Here is a 22,189-nt window from a genome sequence, read left to right on the forward strand (position 1 = left end):
CAACAGGGTTTTAAAAAAGGCCCTGTACCTGCTTCTTTCTATTCATACGGGACGATGATTGGTAGATTTTGAATAGGCCGGTATACAAATTTTGAAACGGAGGAATGTTAAACTTCCCTTTAACATTAGTTAAATATCCAGTTACTGTGACTTATAAAGTGTTAGAGGGTCACCACATAACGGCTCTCCGCCAATCATTAGGGCACATTTCTGTCCGAGGTACGATAATAACTGATAACGTTATCGTATCATGTCATACGAACAAACCACAATCAACAGCAGATAACGATAAGCTCAGATACATACTACATGTAAGGCCTGTCATATTGTATAGTAAACAGATACTGTTGGTAAACATGGAGGGCAGTGACAATGATGCACTGTATATAACCCCCTTGACCACGCCACTGTGCCGAATCGCCTCGCCTATAATCGTCCCTATTGACGGATGGCGGATACCTAAAGAAGAAGAAGAAGAAGAGACATCCGTTCCATTGGACCCCGTTAACACTAAATCCGTACCCGAACCAGCTGGCGGTACGTTACGTAGGGCCCGCTATAAAGTTTATACCTGTATTGGGGTATCCCTGTTCCTAGCTGAGGTCATCCTGGTCATCTATACTGTAAATCATCTACTGGACACCTCGAACAGTCTGGAACAGGGTAACACCACCTCTCGGACAGCAGTGACATATGTAAACTGTAACCGATCTACTCCATGTACGTTAATACAACGCGACAGCTATATCACATTGGTGAAACTGGTAAGTAGAGCGTTATTGGTCATATGTTTTACTGAGCAATAGAACAATCAACTAAATGCATTGCGAGGATTGATTTTTTTGTTTACTTTTGGTTTTTAATGATGAACAAAACACGTGCAGATTGAATTAAAATTTCTCGTTATCTCGTTATGGTTTTTAGTTCAAATCACTTTTCGTCCTTGGTCCGTCCGTACTTAATGGATCATTCTCAAATTTCATATGTAGGTTCCTCTGGCCGGCCTAGCTAGTTGTGCATATTGCGATTTGGGACCGATCTGTCAACAAGATAGCCGCCAAGCAGCCATCTTGTATTTTGATAGTTGAAGATTGTTACCGCTATATCTCAGAAAGTACTGAAGCGATCTGTCTCAAATTTTATATGTAGTATGTTTGAAAAAGTTTGAGCAAAAAAGCAGAGGAAAGATTTGTTTTTTCCATTGTCAGACATAGATAATATTCTTTGGTGGGCGCCAATATCTTTCTGGGATATATTGTTTATCAATAAATTAATCAAATAAATAGTACAGAATAAATTAAATTGGTTTCGTTTGGTACCGGTATTTGATAAGACAGAGCACTAAATCTATTCTGAAAAGAGTGGAGATTGAACTGATATTAAATCTTACAAGCATTAGACTTCATAATGACGAACCCAATACCTTAACTATGCAGTATTTACATTTACCACACATTGGTCACATAGAAACATGCAATAAGCGACAATAAAAGACAATTTGCGCTTAAACTTTGATCACGCAAATTGCTTTCCTATATTATGTTTATATTTTTATTTGTAAATTTTGAAGCAAATTATTGCCCGCTATCCGGTGTGTAACCAACTCTGTTTTATTGTGATTTTGTCCAAACAAGTACCTTAAGAGTAACACTACTAAAACCATGAAGTTTGGACGATGTAATGTGCTATCAAGGTTCAATCAGATATAAATAACACAAAACACGAGGTTATTAAATGCTCGATAACCGCAATATTTCGGTTAGAATGATAGTGCAACAATTCAAGTTAATGTACTGATCACATGCATTATAAGATTAAATACATATCTATATAGTTTAATAAGATTAAATATATATTTATATAATTAATATTAGTTTGCAATATCTTATCAACTGACTAGTGGACTCTCCATCGATTAGATAAATAGAGTTTCACAACACGTGACTTCATGTTGTTTATCATAATTATTGAAATCGACTTGGTCAATTTTAAAATTTTTAAACGACATTATCTCTAGCGCGTGTCTTTTTAAAATTTGAAAATTAACTAACATCAGTTTAGATAAACATGATAAATAACAGTCACGCGTTGGAGAACTTGTTTATCCCAAAACTTAAACTCCATTTCTCGTTCGTATTCAGAAAAAAATTTACGCCACATACTGCGTCATAACATATTTTCACCATAAAATATAGTACCTAAAAATATAGTCAATAATCTGTTGTTTGATACACGTTATCTACTTTATATCATTATAACCTTTGAAAAGGTTGAGTTTCTTCTCTTATTTCAAGATAAAAATATCTAAAAAATATCATTACGTCCCGAAAAAAATATTGGTAGGAAATTATTCATCCTATAGATTGGTTAGCCGACTTTGTTTTTGTCATTGTTAATGTGGGTATCGTCGATGGAGAATTATCTAAACACATTAGCTTAATTACAGGACTGTAACAAACGATGTATCTTTGGAGTCTCCATTGATAATGCTCAATCAATTTTTGTCAGACTGTAATCAAATAGACTTACTGTAAACCAAACTCCTTTCGCGTACGATTTACTTTCGCGATTTTCATTATCCAAGGAAATTTGCTAAAGCTAATGGATCTTCGTGCATAAATTTAAATATCTGCCTGAACTATATTGATAAAACTTCAGTTCATTCTTTTAATCCGCGAACATTAATTTTCGCAAACTTGAAAATGTAAATCGCTAAATTAAGTAGCCGCGAAATAAACTTGGTTTACAGTAAGAAGTGGTGATGTATTATTCCCTCACCCTATTCTATTATCGTAAATAGATGAGTGGTTTACAACGTCAACATGACATCATCAGACCGAAAACCAGATCACGATTGAGAAGCCATTACAGGACGAACTGTGAACACTTTACGCTTTCCGGCTGCCCAGACGGTAACTTGAGATGGACTCCGGATTTCCATCGCAAGGGAATAGAAAGTAATGGGTCGGTTACCATCCGGACAAATGGGACGTACGGAATGTATAGTATGATTACCCTGAGTAGTCAACATCAGAACTACCCGGAACGGGTCAAGGTCATACATCGCGTACATCTCCACACGCTAGACAGACACTATCGTAATGGTTCTGTTTTGTTTGAAAAGGACACATTATTACACAGCCATAGAAAACACTATGATTCGAGCACCATTTTCGATTTTGTGTATTTACGTGAAGGTGACCGTGTTTATCCGACTATATCCAATACATCTTTTGTTTACAACATGCAACTAGCAAACACATGGGGCGTGTTTCAAGTAAAGTGAATCACGTGATATCATTAAAACTTATAATTACATTTACATACTAAAAACGAAGTATTTTGCCATTTCCATTTTAAAGTACGTTCGTGGTGGTTGGGTTTCGCGGACTTAAAATTCATTAAAATGTCTTTCAAAATAATTCTGGAAAGATATCATTTCGTCAAGATGAAATTTAGGGTGCAAACCTTGATATCAAAAATCGCGAAAATAAAATGGACGCGAAAGGAAGTTAGGTCACAGTGCTATATCTATAAGGGTATAATACCTATTCGGCTCTGGGGTGGATAGCGAGGGTGGTTTAACACCGAACAGTACTAGAAACAGGGTATGAACACTGACACAAAGACAGCTTCCTATGATGGTGAGTGTTACAAACACTGACCCAAAGACAGCTTCCTATGACTAAGTGTTATAAACACTGACCCAAAGACAGCTTCCTATGATTGTGAGTGTTATAAACACTGACCCAAAGACAGCTTCCTATGATTGTGAGTGTTATAAACACTGACCCAAAGGCAGCTTCCTATGATTGTGAGTGTTATAAACACTGACCCAAAGACAGCTTCCTATGATTGTGAGTGTTATAAACACTGACCCAAAGACAGCTTCCTATGATTGTGAGTGTTATAAACACTGACCCAAAGGCAGCTTCCTATGATTGTGAGTGTTATAAATACTGATCTAAAGACAGCTTCCTATGATTGTGAGTGTTAAACATTGAACCAAAGACAGCTTCCAATCATTATTGTACATGTCGTATTGCTCTCATTATTTAATTGTCAATATTTTTATTTTAACAAATTTTACTGACATATTGATGGTACAGTCAATAGGATGGAACAACAGGCTAGGTCTATATAAGTTCTCTCCATTGGTGGATTCAGTTATAATATCTATATAACATATTGTTATATTAATATTTCTGAAATGGAAAAAAATACAAAAACATTCAGGGGAGGTAACTCAGGTTTAACACATACAGACACACCATAACACACACCTTACACACAATTATAATCTAAACATGAGGATATAGTGATCATAATATCAATATATATATATAATGTATCATATTAAATATGTATATATGAGACATAACATTTTTATAGGATAATATACAGTAAGGTGGATTGACCAAAAGTCCACATGCATTATTGCACAGGTCATAACCATCCAAACTGTTATTGTTTGAATTATACATAATTAATTATTTTAAGTTTAGAAATATAATAATATGATAACTTATTAACTGTTGTAAAGAATCAAAAACTAAATAAACGAAAATCAGTTTATTAACACAGAAACACAGCAATATTGCCCAACTAGTTTCCAACTATTTCAAGGATTTTACAAAATTACATGTTCTTGATTGATATGAAAGATATTCTATGAAAAAGTCCAAAGGTCAATATAAAGGCTTACTATAGCTTATAAAGATTAAAACGTTGAGACTTTCCTATGAATATATGAATATCTTTAAGTATTTTCTATTTGTATTTATACCACAATCAAGACATCCGTAAAGAAATGTGTCAATACTAATATGATTATGTGTATTAGTGTACCTATTCAGGTTTTGGAGTAATTCATTGCGGGAATCATTGTAAAGGGGACATTCAAGAAAAATGAAATTTATCAATTATATGATCATGGTGTAAATTGATTTTAAATCTCTACAAATATTTCCTAAGTTGCGTAAGAATGATATTTGCCCTCTTTTCCCTTTCTGGTTTAAAGGTTTGAACTGATATTATATCAGTTACTTTATCTTTATCTAATAAAAGTTTGAATCTTGCAAGTGTAGGAGAGTTCAAGAGATTAGTATCAGAGGTATTAACAGTGCGGTACATGAATAGAAAGAAGCTGTAATAGTAACTGTTAGTCCTGCATATTGGGGGGTTAAATTGTCTAGTATGACGGAGAGAATAGTGGTTTTCATTAGGGTTATTAGTAAAGGGAATTAGTATGTCTTGTAAGTATTGTGGGGAAAGCTCGTGCATTAATTTATACATCATGATGTATTTGTGTTTCTCTTTTCCGGCAGCCAGAGATTCCCAACCAAGTTCGGGTATAAAGTTTAATATGAGAATGCCTGATCGTAGGCCTGTGATTATTCTTGCTGCTTCTAATTGAATGGATTCTAAAAGTTCAGTAGATTTTTGGGTGCAGTTATCCCAATCAATATCAGCGTATTCTAAAATTTGCCTTATAAATGGTGTATATAACAAAAGTGATGTTTTCCTACTGACTTTAGTTTTTATGTAGCGAAGAATGTTGAGTCTTTTGTAAGCTTTTTCATATATGTTGTGGATGTGTTGATTTCATGTTGCATCATCTGTTGTAAGCCCTGGATGTGTATGAAATGCAGTGTCAGTGATTTGGCTGTTTTAAAAATTATTGTAGGGTGATTTGTGTTTCTTTCCTGGAAAAGATTACAGATTTAGTAGGGTTAATTTTATGTCCCAGGTGTGTGCCCCAATCACTTGCTAGTAAGGTCAGATGTTAATTCTTGTGCCGCTCGTGCTGGGTTGTTGTCTATAATAACATAAAGAGAAGTGTCATCTGCAAAAAGCTTTATATTAGTAGAGATATTTTCTGTGATATCATTAATGTAAAGAAGAAAGAGAAGTGGGCCAAGAACAGATCCTTGGGGTACCCCTGCATCAATAATCTTGAATTGAGAAAAATAACCTTCAGTACTTACTCTTGCATTCTATCCGAAAGATAATTTTGAAACCAATTAAGCAAATTTCCATTAATACCATACTTTTTAAATTTAAATAGAAGACCCTGGTGCCATACTCGGCCAAAGGCTTTCCTAATGTCACAAAAAATAAACCTCAACTCTTTTCCCTGATCCATATTACTAATAATTTCATTATAAATAAACAATAATTGATTCACAGTTCAGTCATCTGGTGTAAAGCCTGACTGATGTCTGGTAATTATATAATTATCGACAAGGTAGTTATAGAGATATTCAAACATATTTTTTTTCAATCACTTTACTAAAACAGGAAGTAATTGAAATTGGTCTATAATTCAGAACATCATTGGAAGAACCATTTCCTTTGTATATTGCATTAATATTAGCTTGCTTCCAGTTAGTTGGCACTAATCCTGATTCTAATGATTTATTAAACAAAAGTGTGAGGGGAAGTGCAAGTGAATTATTGAGTTGTTTTTTTTTAATTATTTTTAGAATAATGCCATCAGGACCAGCTGGTTTGTTAAAATCAATAGACTAAGTATTAATTTGGTCAAGGACATCTTGTTGTGTTATTTGGATATTTGAAAGTGAGAATGGTAGTAGTTGTATACGTTCTGCTGTTTGGGGAAGCTCAAGGTTTGGTGAGGTTGTAGATATATTAGCGAAGTGATTGTTTAGTATTTCAGCTTTTTCTACTGGATGATTAAAAACTTGATTATTAGATACAAGAGGGGGAATAAAGGAAGATTTGTTAGTGAAGTTGGTAATAGATTTGGCTATTTTCCACCACTTGTCTGGAGGGACTTTATTATCATTCAGAGAGTTTTCAAGTTGTTCAATATATTTTGATTTTGCTTCACGGATCAAGTCGACAGTTTCCTGTCTTAAAATACGATATCTATGCCAAACATGAGGATTGTTATTTATTTTAGCTATTTTGTATAGTCTGTTTCTATGTCTCATCTTAAGTCGAATAGTGTTGTTCATCCATGGTTTATCGTTTGGTCGGACTGTTATAACTTTTGTGGGAATATTTATTGTAAATTTATAAATTGTTGACTTGAACTGTAAGACAATTAATTATAGAGTTATTAAATGTTTCAGTGTCTTAATCTAAAGATAAATTAAACCAATCTATATTTAAAATTGCACTGTTCATGTTATTAAAGTCTGCTTCATCATATTTCAAGATGGTCTTTTTGTAACTAGTGTGCTGAAATATATTGAAAGAAATAATAGCATGAACCAAAGAATGGTCACTACAAAATGGCGATGATACATAAGTGCTTTTAATTAAGTTTCTGTCATTCGAAAAGATAAAATCTATGGATGTGACACTGTCAGGTGTTATTCGTGTGGGCTCATTTATAAAGCTTTGTAAATTATGTTTGATAAGAAGGCTAGATGGAGGGTCATTTGGTGGTGAATTCAACATATCTATATTAATATCACCTGTAAGTACAACATCCATAGAAGTATCAGTAGCTTTACTAAGTGTATTATCAAGTTTACTCCAGTAGCCAACATTACTGTCTGGTGGTCTATATAATCAACCGAGCAGAAACTTATGATTTTTAATTAACACTTCAGACCACAGTAATTCTACATCATCTCTTCTTTTCATAATAATATTGTTTTTATAATAAATCATCACCCCACCACTGGACCAGCAATTCTATCTTTCCTGCATGGATTAGAATTTAATGAGTGTAATTGTATATCAGTGTTATTGATTAATGGGTTTAAGTGTGTTTCAGTAATGCATTCCTATGTGTTTCAGTAATGCATATTATATCATGATTTACAAATTCAGCTTCTATTGAAGAGGTTTTGTTTCTAATAGATCTTACATTTAGATGAACCATATCAAGGTTTTGCACAGGACCTGGATTACTTTCTACATCATTACAAAGATATAAAATAAAAGTGTAACGCGATTCCAAATAAGATGAAACTATTTCACCGTTCCCATTTAAGCCATTAAGAAGTGATTTTGAGTCTTTCATACTTTTTTTTAAATTTTGATACTTTGCCGAAAGAATACTGTCATATGTTAGCCTTTTCCCTGCCTTCAGATGTAGCACATTCCCTACATTGTCTTGTTTTCTACATTGTCTAGTCTTTCAATGTAGGGAATTCCCTACATCGTACAATGTTCTGAAACCGTCTGAAGGTTCATATACCTTGCGTCTTAATGTAGCGAATTCCCTACATCATCTGAAATATTGAGATGCAAAAAATCCATTGCCTTTCAATGTAGCGAATTCCCTACATCGTACAATTTTCTGAAAATGTCCTAAAGGCTCATTTATAGTGTGTCTCAATGTAGCGAATTCCCTACATCGTACAATTTTCTGAAAATGTCCTAAAGGCTCATTTACATTGCGTCTCAATGTAGCGAATTCCCTACATCGTACAAATTTCGGAAACCGTCCGAATGGTTCATATACCTTGCGTGTCAATGTAGCGAATTCCCTACATCATCTGAAATATTGAGATGCAAAAAATCCATTGCCTTTCAATGTAGCGAATTCCCTACATCGTACAATTTTCTGAAAATGCCCTAAAGGCTCATTTACATTGCGTCTCAATGTAGCGAATTCCCTACATCATCTGAAATATTGAGATGCAAAAAATCCATTGCCTTTTTAATGTAGCGAATTCCCTACATCGTACAATTTTCTGAAAACGTCCTAAAGGCTCATTTACATTGCGTCTCGATGTAGCGAATTCCCTACATCGTACAAATTTCGGAAACCGTCCGAATGGTTCATATACCTTGCGTGTCAATGTAGCGAATTTCCTACATCATCTGAAATATTGAGATGCAAAAAATCCATTGCCTTTTTAATGTAGCGAATTCCCTACATCGTACAATTTTCTGAAAACATCCTAAAGGCTCATTTACATTGCGTCTCAATGTAGCGAATTCCCTACATCGTACAAATTTCAGAAACCGTCCGAATGGTTCATATACCTTATGTGTCAATGTAGCGAATTCCCTACATCATCTGAAATATTGAGATGCAAAAATCTCCATTGCCTTTCAATGTAGCGAATTCCTACATCCTACAATGTTCTGAAAAGGTATAAAAATCATATAACTGACGTTTCAATTAAGCGAATTCTCTACAGCTCTACAAAGTCCGAAAGTTTCGTTTAGATGAATTTTTAACGTAGGGAGTTCACTTCATCGTTTGAAATATTAAACCTGGCTTCTCAGTGTAGTAATAATTATCTTACACAGTCTTAAACATTGCGGAAGTCTGGTAAATATACATTACGTAAAATGAATCAAAACGCAACAATGGTTACATATTTATTCCATCCATTGATAGCCTATGGGTTGCTATTCTTATTGGTGTCAACAGTGATAAATTGCAAATTAGAATGTTATTTGGAATAAAACTGTATCAACAGTCTTTGTTATTTGTTCATTAACTGCAATTACTCAATCACTTCATCATAGTTATATGATATAATGTATTTCATTTTAGATGTTATTGTTATATTTTCATAATTTATACACATGTATGCAAAAAGTGGATTAACAAAGTCAGTTTAAATATTGAAGTATTTACCAACAATTGAATGCCCGAAATTTAAATTAGAAATTGCAAAGGCTATAACTGTGAGATATAATTGTGGGATGTTCAATCTTTGTGCAATGCAACTGCAATTTGCATATCTTAATAAATATCTACATCATAAGATACATGATAATTAGATATACATGTGTTAATTCCTTTTGCCGTTCGAAATATTTTTTATCTCTATTATATAGTGACCTGAAGTTTATTGTTGTTTTAACACTAATTGTTCAAATTCTAATCAAAATTGGACTTGTAAATGTACTCTGAAAGTTGTTTTTCTAAAAACCGAATAAAATCAATGTGGTTTGGAATTTGAATTTGTGTTCTAGTGTCGTTAAGGGTTGCTAAAATCCGTGTTACCCATGTTATCTTGTAGTTGGGATCGAATTCATATCTGTCACTTTCCAAGTTTAGTTTTTTTTCGTTATGCTGATGTTTTTGGTGTCTGTAAATTTTCTCATTATTTTGTTTTTCCCATAATGAACATCCTCTTCTCCCGGAACAAGCACACCAAGGTTTACTGTCTGGTTTGCATACTCCAATACCAAAATATCCTGAAAAGTAGATAAAATTATTTCATTTCATTTTATTTTCACCTTATGATATCAAATAAATATTCTGACTGATTATTGGGACATTATTGTAGTTTTTCATAATGTCATCAATGGATGTTAATTTGGCGTTTTGAATGTTAAATGGTCTAAACATAAGTAAACAAGATGCGCAGAGGGCCAGTAATCCTCGCCTGGTTTTTTCTTACTTAATATAAAAAAAACTCAATAGCAAGATTGACTCAATGATATGTTTTATTTTGAATCCCAACCACATAACGATGCTATTTAATATCATATGACTATGAGTGTTATTAAATGCTTAGTTTCAGAGAAGAAGTTGTTTATATGAAAGTCGCCACATTGATCCCTTTAGCCCCACCCCTACAGGCCCCCGGGGTGTCAGCCTCCTGAATTGTACAATTTTGAATTCCCACCCTATAAGGATGCGCTATCCTTTAACTTAGTTTCAGAGAAAAGTTGTTTACATGAAAAAATAGCCAAATTGACCCTTTTGGCCCAACCCCTCAGGCCCCACGGGGATTAGCCCCCACCATTTTGTACAAAAAGTCCTAACCCTATAAGGATGCTGCCATTGCATTATGAGTGGTATCCAATGCTTAGTTTCAGAGGAGAAGACGTTTGTGTGAAAAAAGCCATAATATACCCTTTTTTGCCCCGCCCCTCAGGCCCCCAGGGGGTAAGCACGACCATTTGTACAATTTTCAGTCAGTAACCAATAAGGATGCTACCAGTCAAATTTTGTCAAATTTCGACCGAGTCGATTGTTGACGGACAGACGACAGATGATGGTCGTTACGGTATCGCATAAGCTCACCTTAGTCCTTCGGACCAGGTGAGCTAAAATTAATATTAATGTTGATGTAATATTATGTTATCAGAATATATATATATGAAGATTTCAGAAATTAATTTCTGCAATATAGTTTTACTTACATAGTTGGTTTCAGCAGGTTGTGTACTTTCTGTGGTTACCTCCTTGGGCTTGTGCTTTTGCCTCGTTCAATCTGTGCAAACAATTCATGAAATAAGCAATAGACTCAAAATATTGCTTACCAATATGTTTCATGAGTAATTTTTTCTTATTAAGATTAAAGAAATAATACAATTATATTTTGGAAAACTTTGCGTTCTTTTCATATTTTAGTAAAACATTAATTAAGTTAAGGAGAGGTATCACTTTGAGCCGTCACTCCGAGATAAGCAAAATAGTTTGCATGAAGATAGGCTCAGCTGCATATTGTATGCTATTCAGAATTTAAATTTTCTGGGCTCATGGTAATTTCAGAGGTCTAAAATCTATGGTGAAAATTTACATTCAAGTCATTGTGACCTACTTTTTGGATTTGTCATCCGTTTTCGGAACTGACCTTCCCCAGCCCAATATTTACATGTGAAAACTGCAAAATTCTCTTTATTCTAATACTTAATTAATAAGAAATCTAACAATGAAAAATTTCACCCTTTGACCTTTGACTTCTGAAATTACCATGTGCCAAGAAAAAATCAGATATTTTGATTTAATAGCATACAATATGAAATTGTTAAATACAAGAAGTGTTATTTGGTTTTGTTGAAAAAATAAAGCCCAGAAAAAATAAGACATTCTGCTTGAACCGTACAACGACCCTAAGTGATACCCCTCCTTTCTTGAATTATTTTTTTATGTTATATTTGTTTTTTTAATCATACTGTAAACACATTTATTTTTTGGCTATCACAACTATTTCAAAACCAATTTGCATAGGTAACTGTTGTGGTAGTAAATTACACGTGAAACACATGAAAGAGTGTTTGATTTAATCCATACAGCTGTATAACAAGTATTATTGATGAATAAAATCAATATCCTAATAGCATTAGTACTATATTTAAGAAATGGTACCTTTTGTGCACATTTATCCTCGGCCTTTTTTTCGAATAAATTGCCAACGACCGGAATTTCACGGTTAAGTATGTCGTGCACAAAATCATTCTTGAAAATTGGCTTTTAAACTTTCATAATTTTCAAACATCAATATGCATATTAAAAAAAAGTATTAACCCAGTTTCGATAAAATCATACGTAAAAGATCTGGTCACTCGAAGTCAGGATTTGTCCTTTATTAATTGTGACATTCCCCATTCGACGGTCTAATCTACTTGATGATTATTCAGTGTTTACGATTTGAGTCCTAGTCTGATTTGATTGAGGACATTACATATCAGATATTAGACTGATGTGGCTCGCACTATCTCTGATAAGATACTAATTGAGCGTACTTTCATATGTTAATTCCCCCCCCCAACTAACAAACACAAATACTTAGATTTTAAACTACAGGAAGTAAATGTAATAAGTAATATCGTCCGATACAAAAAAGTGTGAATACCTTAAATCTCAAAAAAGATATGGCGGATATATCGGCTCGTTTCGAGCTAAAGGTGACCATATCAAAATATCGAAAAATAAATATCACAATATGATGTTTCTAAGTACATGTTTTGTATTTTTGTATGAGTACTTTTATAAACAAATCGTCATGTCTCCTTATCGTCAAGGCAATAAATATATAGCGTTATGACTCTAGAAATGACATATAACCCTTTTGTTCATTCCCAATCAGCCAATATGTTGTTTTTGTTATATAAACTTTACCTGCGTTTACCTGTGAAAAGTTGGATATAGTCTGTATCAACTATGTCCACTAATTTAAGATCAGTTGTAAATGTAAAGGGGGAAGCCTAATTTGGCTGTACAAACTTAAAATATAACCCTGATTAAAACTTAATAAAATGAAATGGTATGTGAATTTGGCTGTACCAAATGTAACCCTTAAGGGTAAGTAAGATAAGTAAGATAATGCTTGAAAAAAATATTGATGACTAAAAATATGAAGTTGTCAACAAACTATATGTTTGGTTAAAATAAAGTCAACAATTTATGTTTTGTTAAAATAAAATGATTTTTTTATTTTTTTTTATGTCTCAAAATAAAGATGTAGGTAAATATTTTTTTTATGTTTTTTGTTTGTCTTTGCTATTTAATTTATCATTAATTTATATTGTCGTTAATCGCAAATATCTTTGACCACATAGGTTTTGTTTTTATGTATTCAAGTTATCAGTTGTTCATCAGTTTCGGATATATTGCATCATACTTCTATGTTTTTAATAGCAAATGTACGAACACTTTATAGCTCATCAATTTTCGATATATATATATCCCAACGTCATGCCAACTATTATATGCTACTTACTTTGCCTCAATTTTCAGTTATTTTGAAGGACGTTGATTTTTTATTTTTTCCCCATTTGTTTCAGATTTTGAGAATTCATTAAAGTAAATAATGTTGTAGCAATCTTCTTACCTACAATATATTTAAAGAATCTAAAGTAACTGGAGGATAAATTGAATAGTAATTATAAGGGCAATAACATCTGGAAATAAAGACATTGATAGTTTCAATGGTATTATGACATCTAAGAGGTTCGTCTGCAATTTCAGATGATTAATCAAAAACGATTCAGAAAATCATATTTTACTTGCTATCAAATTATGTACTTACTTCCCATGTATAGTCTAGACAGTATATATACAACATGTAATGTACAGTGTATATGTGTTCCCCTTAAGTTTTATGAACCATTTGGCAATAATATGTCGTATTCTGGTATTAGGCTAAATATATATGTTTCTAAGATATTCATAGTTTCTCCAGTGTTTAACATATAATTTTCTCAGTATCTTAATTTATACAAAACCTTCATATAAGCATAGATTAAAACATATTATATTGCAGCAGTATTATAAAAGAGTTTATATCATCTAATGAAAGGAGGAAAAGTTACATTTGTTAATTTTAACTACAATTTTATATCTAAATGCTCAGAAAACAAATATATAGATCTACAAAAAGATCGTTAGATTGACATCAAAATGTGGAAAAATTAACTACATAAAAGAAAAATCAAAAGTAAAGTACTTGACAAATACTTACTGTGACAGAATCCACATCACTGTCTCGTTTCATTGTCTCAATCCTCCCTTTTCTTTTTCCACAAACGGTTAGATTCTTCCCATTTAAATCTCAATCCATTTCTAGTCTTGCTTTTTCTTCAGACACAGTTTTAACAAACGTAATCACTATTACTATCCTTTAGCAAATATCGTCGTATGTGGACGCGGTAAATTACGTACATACATGTGTAGATATACCGATGTACGCGCCGAGTGGTGGTCACTCGTTGACCACCACACAGGAATATTAATTCACACATTTTCGTTGGCCCTACCCACGGTTTTGTCTATTATTATGCAATTGCCTTAAGCGTTATTCCATCATCCCCTGATATGCTAACCGCCAAATGTATTTTTCATACGTTTTTCATGTAGACTGGCCACCAGTCTCTAGAATATTGAAGAATCACTAAAATTTGGCTTGATTATTTTTGTCTCTACTACATTCCTGATTCTAGACACTAAGTTGCTGATGAGACTTTCTCTAGAGTTCTTTACTTGATTATCTCCCCCTAGTTTAAAACTTAAGGTGTGGTCAAATCTGGAAATCACTAATCATATATATAATAATAATTTATTTTATTAGAGTGTTACACATTTTTTCAAACATACAATAAAATATATTTGAATTAAAATGTCCAGTCTAAAAGACTTGCGAGCCACTGTTAAAAAATATAAACATTCGATATAATCACGTTATAGCTTTGACAATATGTATATGTATAACTAAAAAGATATTGAACGTCGTTTCTTTTAGAAAAAAAAACTTAATATTGAATTAGCTGAAATCGACTGAATTTCACTGTTTGACATCAAGAAATAAAACTTTTCATCAGAATTATACTTTAAAAAGTCATTATTGATATTAATAGCTCTGTTAAAAAGTCTGTGTCGTCCTGTCATTATAAAAGGTACAGTTCCATAAAAAAATGTGATTCAGTTTCTATTTCGTTAAAAATTACAATATTTACACAGTCACTCCCGGGAATAAAGGCGAGTATAGAAAGGCCAAACCCCTATTACATTACCATAACTGTGAGGAGTTGATCTGGTGATTAGGCTGTACCATGTACATATGGTCAATGTGTAGCTCTGGGGCAGATTTTACGACCCCCTAAACACACAGCTGGAGTGGGAGGAGGTCATGACAGGGGGTTTCTATACTTTGTATACATTTTCAAATATGTACTCAACATATAACAAGAGCTGTTTGAGAACAGTAAAGCTCGCCTCTGGGATTTAAAAAAAATACAATTTTAGAAGAGGTGACAAGCAATACACATGCAACAAAAGACCAATATCCATTTAGGTTATAATATGTATATCACCAACACTGTCAAGCGATTTAAGATTGTTCTCTCTTTTCAAACAAGGAATGCCATCCACCCCATCGTTTAAGGAACTTTGTATATTCACTTTTTGATTTATATAGAAACTTTTCAATCTCATAGTATAGGCATATATCAGATTTCAGAACTTCTAAACAAACAGAGCTTTTCTTAATTCTACAGTGATATATGTTATTGTTTCAAAAAGTAGTAGCATCATGTTAACCATATTGTTATGGCGACCATGTAAGCCAAGCAGTTATGATAATGAAGATACACTTACATTAAAAGTAGTCTTTTCACAAAGCCATTTCTCAACTTTAATTAAAATTTTATGAGTTATCAATTAACAATTCTTACAGAGTAAAATGGGCACATGACTAGGGATTGGATAAAGATGATTATGAGCGGGAGGAAAACCACAGCAATATTTTCAAACAAACACATGATACAAAGTTAAGATGGCTACAGTATCGTCTGGTCCATCGAATTTTACCAACAAACATTTTTTTTTTCTAGGATAAAAGTGTTGGACTACCCCGCTTTGTATTTTTTGCGGGAAATGAATATGAAACGTATTTATTACACTTATTTTTACGAATGTTCAATAATATACCAAGCTTCGTAAGTTTAAACGTTTTTGTCTAGTTTTCAGGCAAAAATAATTACGCATCGTTACACTTTTGCTTTTAACCTTACAAATCGCTCATGCAAAAATGCATGGAACAATCCATTGTCAGCAGTTCAAATGTGAAAGAGCTATAGGCATAACGGGCATTTATTGACTTAAAGGTGACCGTTTTTTCAATAATAAAAATACGAAAATAGTGAGTTTCTGAATACACTATGCTTTATCTTTAAAATACAAAAGATCTTATTTGAAGAATAAGTTTTTTTAATTCTTTTTATTTTCAAACATTTACACAGTATATATAAATGGACACTAACACACAAACACTTGCATACGGACTCATTCACAATACTTAAAACATCAAGTTGTACGTTATGAAACATCCATAAAAACATATATTAGCCATTAATAGCCAACCATAATGCACATATATGCATGCTCTCACTCTCTCTCTCTCTCTCTCTCTCTCTCTCTCTCTCACACACACCCACTCACAAACATACCGACAGACAGACAGACAGACATACTAAAGAAGAAAGATAAGAAGGAAGTAGAAAGATGAGGGAGGAGGAGGTACCGTTACACATACACGTATATTATACTAAAATATATTATACTAAATAAATAAAAAAATAATCATAATAAATTGTTTCTGAAGAATCGTTGTGCTGATCAGCTATATAAAACACCAACAAAAGATAAAAAAAGAAGATCAAAGTAAGTTACCAGTAGTAAAAGACTATTTGAAGAATGAATAGTTAGTTAATTATTTACAGTCGAATAATTTATCAAATTACCATAAAAGTTGCATCATCGTGCAATTCGTGACTATTTGGTGGGGTTCCCGTATCAAAGCCTATGTTTCCATTAGAAACGTCAGAGGACCAACTTTACGCTGGCCGTCCTCCCACGCAGTTCTGGAAACAAGATCTTGCTTACAACGTCCGAAGTAGTAATTGTTATAATTCAATCTTCCTATTCAAACCATTTGCCGATTAGCGTCAAATAGTTGGGTTTTTTTTTTTTTTTTTTTTTTTTTTTTTTTTTTTTTTTAAATGTTTTTTTTGGACACCCGAAAAATGTTGATGTAGCCGTTTAAAAGGTCAGTGGTTTTATATGTTCTATTTTTCAGGTATTATTTTATACAGAAGTTTTAAACCAGAATTTTATATAAATCGTGTGAATATAAAAAAAAAAAAATGTAATACGGTGCTCAAAAAAATTGGACAATTTTTATTCCCAAACAGGAAAAAAAATCCAAAACAAACAATTTATTAACAATTAACGACGGTCAATTTTTTCTGTACCATGTTATACATGGTGTAATTACATTTAGATACTGGTTTCGCCGCCTCAAGTTTATCCTCTCTTGCCGTTTTCCGCTTCACTGACGGACCCGGGTTAGCGAGTAACCCAAATCTTAAAGTGAGAATTCCTTATTTAGGCGACTGGTTTCCCACCCCTCAGTTACCCCCCTTGCGTAAGCTTCAACTGAGGGACCGGCTAAGCGAGTATGCCATCGTCTGAAGTGGGAAAATTTCTCCAACTCCAGAGGTAGTGCGCAATCATTTCTGGGCATGATATGGTCTCATCATGGAGGACGGGCTAGCTTCCGTTTAAATCCCTATGAACACTCTAAAACTCTGTTAGCACGAAAAATTGCATTTCAAAAACCTTACAGAGTCTTATTTACTTTTTGTTTATATATCGTTTCAATTTAAATTTATTTTATTCCTTGACGTTAAGATCCGTCGTTTTCGTGGCGTACAGGGGGCTTTCCGCACGCCTAAAAAAAGTGTGATGGCCAGCGAACCCGGGATATGTAGATTGACCAAATCAAAAAAATCATCATGGTTACCCGCTACCGGTCCCTAGTGAGCGGAGCGCAGCCTGGCGGAGAGTTAGGAGAACTAAGGGAAGGGAACCAGTCTAGAATTCCTACTCCAGAGTGCGCATCATTTCTGCGCATGATATGTCATCATGGAGACGGCTACTTCCGTTAAGAGAAATAACGTCATTAACGTCGTTCCCATGAGCACCCTTAACTCTGTTAGCACGAAATGATTTCAAAACTGAAAACCTAAATTACTTTTGTTTATATATCGTTCAAATAAATTATTTATTCTTTACGTTAAGATCCGTCACTTTGTGCGTAAAGGGGTTTCCTACGTCTAATAAAAAAAAGTGATGCCAGCGAACCGGATATGTAGATTGGACCATCAGAAAAATCATCATGGTTACCCGCTACCGGTCCCCTAGTGAGCGGAGCGCAGCCTGGCGATGAGAAAGGAGAACTAAGGGAAGGGAACCAGTCTAGTATTACCACATGTACTCTATCGAACATTCCTCGAAGATACCGCATTCGCACCTTTGTATGGACTCTAAAATGAAAAATCCAGTACGGTCTGGGGCCACCGAGATATATCCTTTTGGTAAATAAAATGATAGCGGTCGATCGTATTCCTATCTAACAGCGATACGGGAATATAGCACAGGGGGTTGGCTCTATAGATATTTCTCCTCTCTCCCTCTCTCTCTTTATAAATATTATACAAGGTAATACTGATGTGTCACAGTATTATATATATATATATATAAATAAAAAAGAACAATGTCCATGTGATGGTTTCCATATACATAAAAAAAACACAACTATAAAACAGTTTTTTCTCCCTAGCGCTTTCTCGGCTCATGCCTGTCTTCAGGGGTTTGATTTTCAAACCCCTGAAGACCGGCATGAGCCGAGAAAGCGCTAGGGAGAAAAAACTGTTTTATAGTTGTGTTTTTTTATATATATTTATATATATATATAATTGAGAGAAACATCATTTCTATAGAAGCCAAACACCTGTGGTGTAAGTTACTCTGTTCTCGGTATTATATAACCGCAATATATAGCAAGCCCAAGTACCCAAAACAGGGATAGTATTTCGTAACGGCTAGCGCGTAGGTGTAATCGCTTACTTTTCCTTTCATATATTTAATTTCATTTCAAGATTAGGAAAAATTTGAACAAATGACATACATTTTTTTCCGGTGGCAGACTTTGTGCATTTTCAAAATCAATTTTTTCAGAACGATGATTTTCCAAGGCAGACGAGTCCGCATAAAGTCGTTATACATGTATATTTTGTCAATGTTGTTCACATTAATCACACCACACAAATCTACACCAAAAAGCACGCGAAAAAATATTCTCGGCAAGCCTCGGGTTTACTACATTTTTGTGTGACCCTCGTGTAGAATATCCCTATCCTTCATATCCACATATGAAAAAGAGTCTTATACTATAGGCTCTGTGGCACTCTAGGGGGTTAATATATTATTTTGGTTTTGTCATTTTATTATGTGGGTTTTGGTCTTTATATTCTGTGGTTATTTTTTGGGCCTGCAATATTATGTGGTTTTGTCAATATATGTTTTGGTTTTGTCTTTATATTATGCGGTGACTTCACTTATAATAATGACGTCATGATCAAAATATGACGTCCACACGATTGTCACGTAGATGGAAACATCGAATCCGAGTACCGACTTCGTAACACGTATTTTTTATACCCTTTCCGTACCACGGCAATTTTCCCAGAGTGCCAACGTCGCGGTGATTGTGACATCGTAAGTTGACGTCAGACAATATATTGACGTAGCGCTGGTGGACTTTTGACGTCGGAAAACTGTACTGTATTTTTGCGTGTGTTGACGTTTTACCGTTCTATTGCCTTATTGGGTTGGTTCCTTGGTCGATCACAGCCGGAATGCTCTATTATCATTTTTCTGACATGATAAGTAAAATTCGTACGATAAGTTAAGTTAGTTACATGTCATTTTAGATGCTTTTACTAACACAGCATAACTACAACTTTAGACGAACCAATGTTCTTACACTCCCTTGTAAATTATTTCCTTTTCTGACTTTGCTTCTTTAATTGTTAATCGTCGTAAACTTTTATCTTTGCACCAATATGTAAATATACTTATTTGAATAAATTTCATAGCCACTCATGTACATTCATCGATAAGTAACATATATTATGTGAAATAAGTAGTGAAAAATAAAATAATTGTTTTATCTTCAAATCCAACTACAATGTATTTCGATAACGAAGTGATTGCTTATGACGTCACATCACTAGCAAAATTCATAACATTTGGAGAACAAATCAAAAGTGCAACAAATAGAAAATACAAAATCTGCCGAAGGAATACACCATCTCAGATTTTTCACCTGTGGGTAAGGATATACACGAATGACTTTCCCATTTATCAAATGAATATTGCTGATGTAATCAAACGTGAGGTGAAAAAAAATCTGAACTTCTCAGACTTCTAAAATCCCTTTTGATTAGTTCTTCTTCATTTCAATGAATATAATGCGTGTTGAATATTTTATCTAGTTAATCATTTGTTCAGACATTTGTTATTTCCTGTGTACACTATTAATTTTCTCGACATACTCGTATGCAATTTTGGCATACATAATATTGATTGCAATATCTGTCGATTTTGTATTTCTGTTTGTTGTTTCTTTGATTATTTTTTGGGGTGGGGTGGGGGAGAGAAAGCAGTGTCTGGTCGGCACCCCACGGGCGAACTACCATAAATTTACAAGGGAGAGATCTAGAGTATGCCCAGGCCCCATGCAGATGTTCAGTGCGGATGTGAAAGAACGCTACCACTTCTCACCCATTATCCAGACAACTCTAATCCTTTTGATGGCGCTACGATAACATATTTGAAATGTGTGTGGCATCGCGGGGTTGGGGTGATGTGCAGAGTACGGGCTTGGTTAGTAACATCTTGGCGAAGCGCATGGTTTCAAAGATTAAAGGTATCACGCTGACACACAAACAGTGTTACAGAGATCGCATACATCCATATAATGATACCGGATGGTGGGGAAAATAAATAAGCAATGCACATAATGAATCATGTGTATGAGAGATCAGTGTATGTAACATATGATTAACGTGCACATTCCAACATATTATCACAGATATCCAAGCAAAGCTGTAATAGCAAGAGAGATTTCATTAAAAGTGTTCAATAAAGATATAAGAATTTACCTTCGCTCTTATAAAGAGGCTCATTTTCAATTTCTATTCCTAGTAGTTTTATATTTAAAGTATACATCTTTGGGGAAACGTTATTTATCATAAATGGGATTATAGGATATAAGTTATACTTTTAATTCTGCGGTAAAACTCATCTCTGCCATTCTGAATCGTACAATTTTTTCCCGGGGAGACCCCTGGACCCCCCAAACACCAAAAATCTCGCGCCTTCGGCGATCGCAAAATCATCCAAATACATCGTAAAGCTCATCTCAGTCATTCTTAATCGCAATATTTTTCCAGGGCATACCCAGGACCCAAACTCGCACCCTAATTTGCGTATTCTTCTATAGATGTGTACAAGGATTATATGTAATAATATATGAAAAAATATATATCAATTATCTCCTGTGGATACGGGGCGCGCGAGGAGGTGGGGGGTGGGGGGGTTTACGAAATATTGAGGACATTCCCCCCTCCCCTCCCATTACGTTTCATCTTCCTACGCCCACTGCCTCTATTCGAACACATTTTGACTCAAGTGAGAAACCATATGAAGATCGATTCTGAAATATTAAAGCTAATAAGTTATACACGTGTATATATCTAAATATAGATCATGTCACCTCCATGAAATAGTGTGATCGAGAAACTCATACCTCGTCATGTTGCTTCTCGTTCTCATTTCTAACTGCCATGACGCTAACGATCACTAGTACTCTTTTCCGTGTTTTATAGACAAAATAACTCTTCTAGTATTTTAAATTGCAAAAAAATTCGGAACTTTACGTTAATAAGCTAGCTCCAGACATGGGACCTCTAAGGATACTTCAGTAAACTGTAAAGGTATGATAAACCACATGTATGTGAATGTGCCAATATGCCATTTCCTATGCAGTACATATAATACGATCTCCCAGTATGAAGTATTTCTTTGTGAAATGTGCACTTTTTAAGTGTACAATACCGGGTATCACATTAATCTGAGAATTAGGCACAGTCTATCAAATTGGACCCACCA

At 34.0% G+C, this 22,189-nt stretch overlaps 1 protein-coding gene across 1 annotated transcript; it reads left to right on the forward strand.

Moving 5' to 3' along the window:
* The first annotated feature begins 141 nt into the window (after positions 1–141).
* LOC138312412 (uncharacterized) lies at positions 142–4,902 on the forward strand. Its single transcript, XM_069253298.1, has 2 exons — positions 142–764; positions 2,801–4,902. Exons 1-2 carry the CDS (start codon positions 357–359, stop codon positions 3,284–3,286), a joined length of 894 nt encoding a protein of 297 aa, XP_069109399.1. The 5' UTR covers positions 142–356; the 3' UTR covers positions 3,287–4,902.
* The last annotated feature ends 17,287 nt before the right edge of the window (positions 4,903–22,189 follow it).

The sequence above is a fragment of the Argopecten irradians genome, unplaced genomic scaffold, assembly GCF_041381155.1.
Source record: "Argopecten irradians isolate NY unplaced genomic scaffold, Ai_NY scaffold_0309, whole genome shotgun sequence".
Lineage (NCBI taxonomy): Eukaryota > Metazoa > Mollusca > Bivalvia > Pectinida > Pectinidae > Argopecten > Argopecten irradians.

What these genes read in the sequence shown, in the direction of transcription:
- LOC138312412 (XM_069253298.1), top strand. Translation starts at nt 357, where the DNA reads ATGGAGGGCAGTGACAATGATGCACTGTATATAACCCCCTTGACCACG. An exon ending in ATATCACATTGGTGAAACTG is followed by an intron (nt 765 to 2,800) that starts GTAAGTAGAGCG and finishes TATCGTAAATAG; the next exon opens with ATGAGTGGTTTACAACGTCA.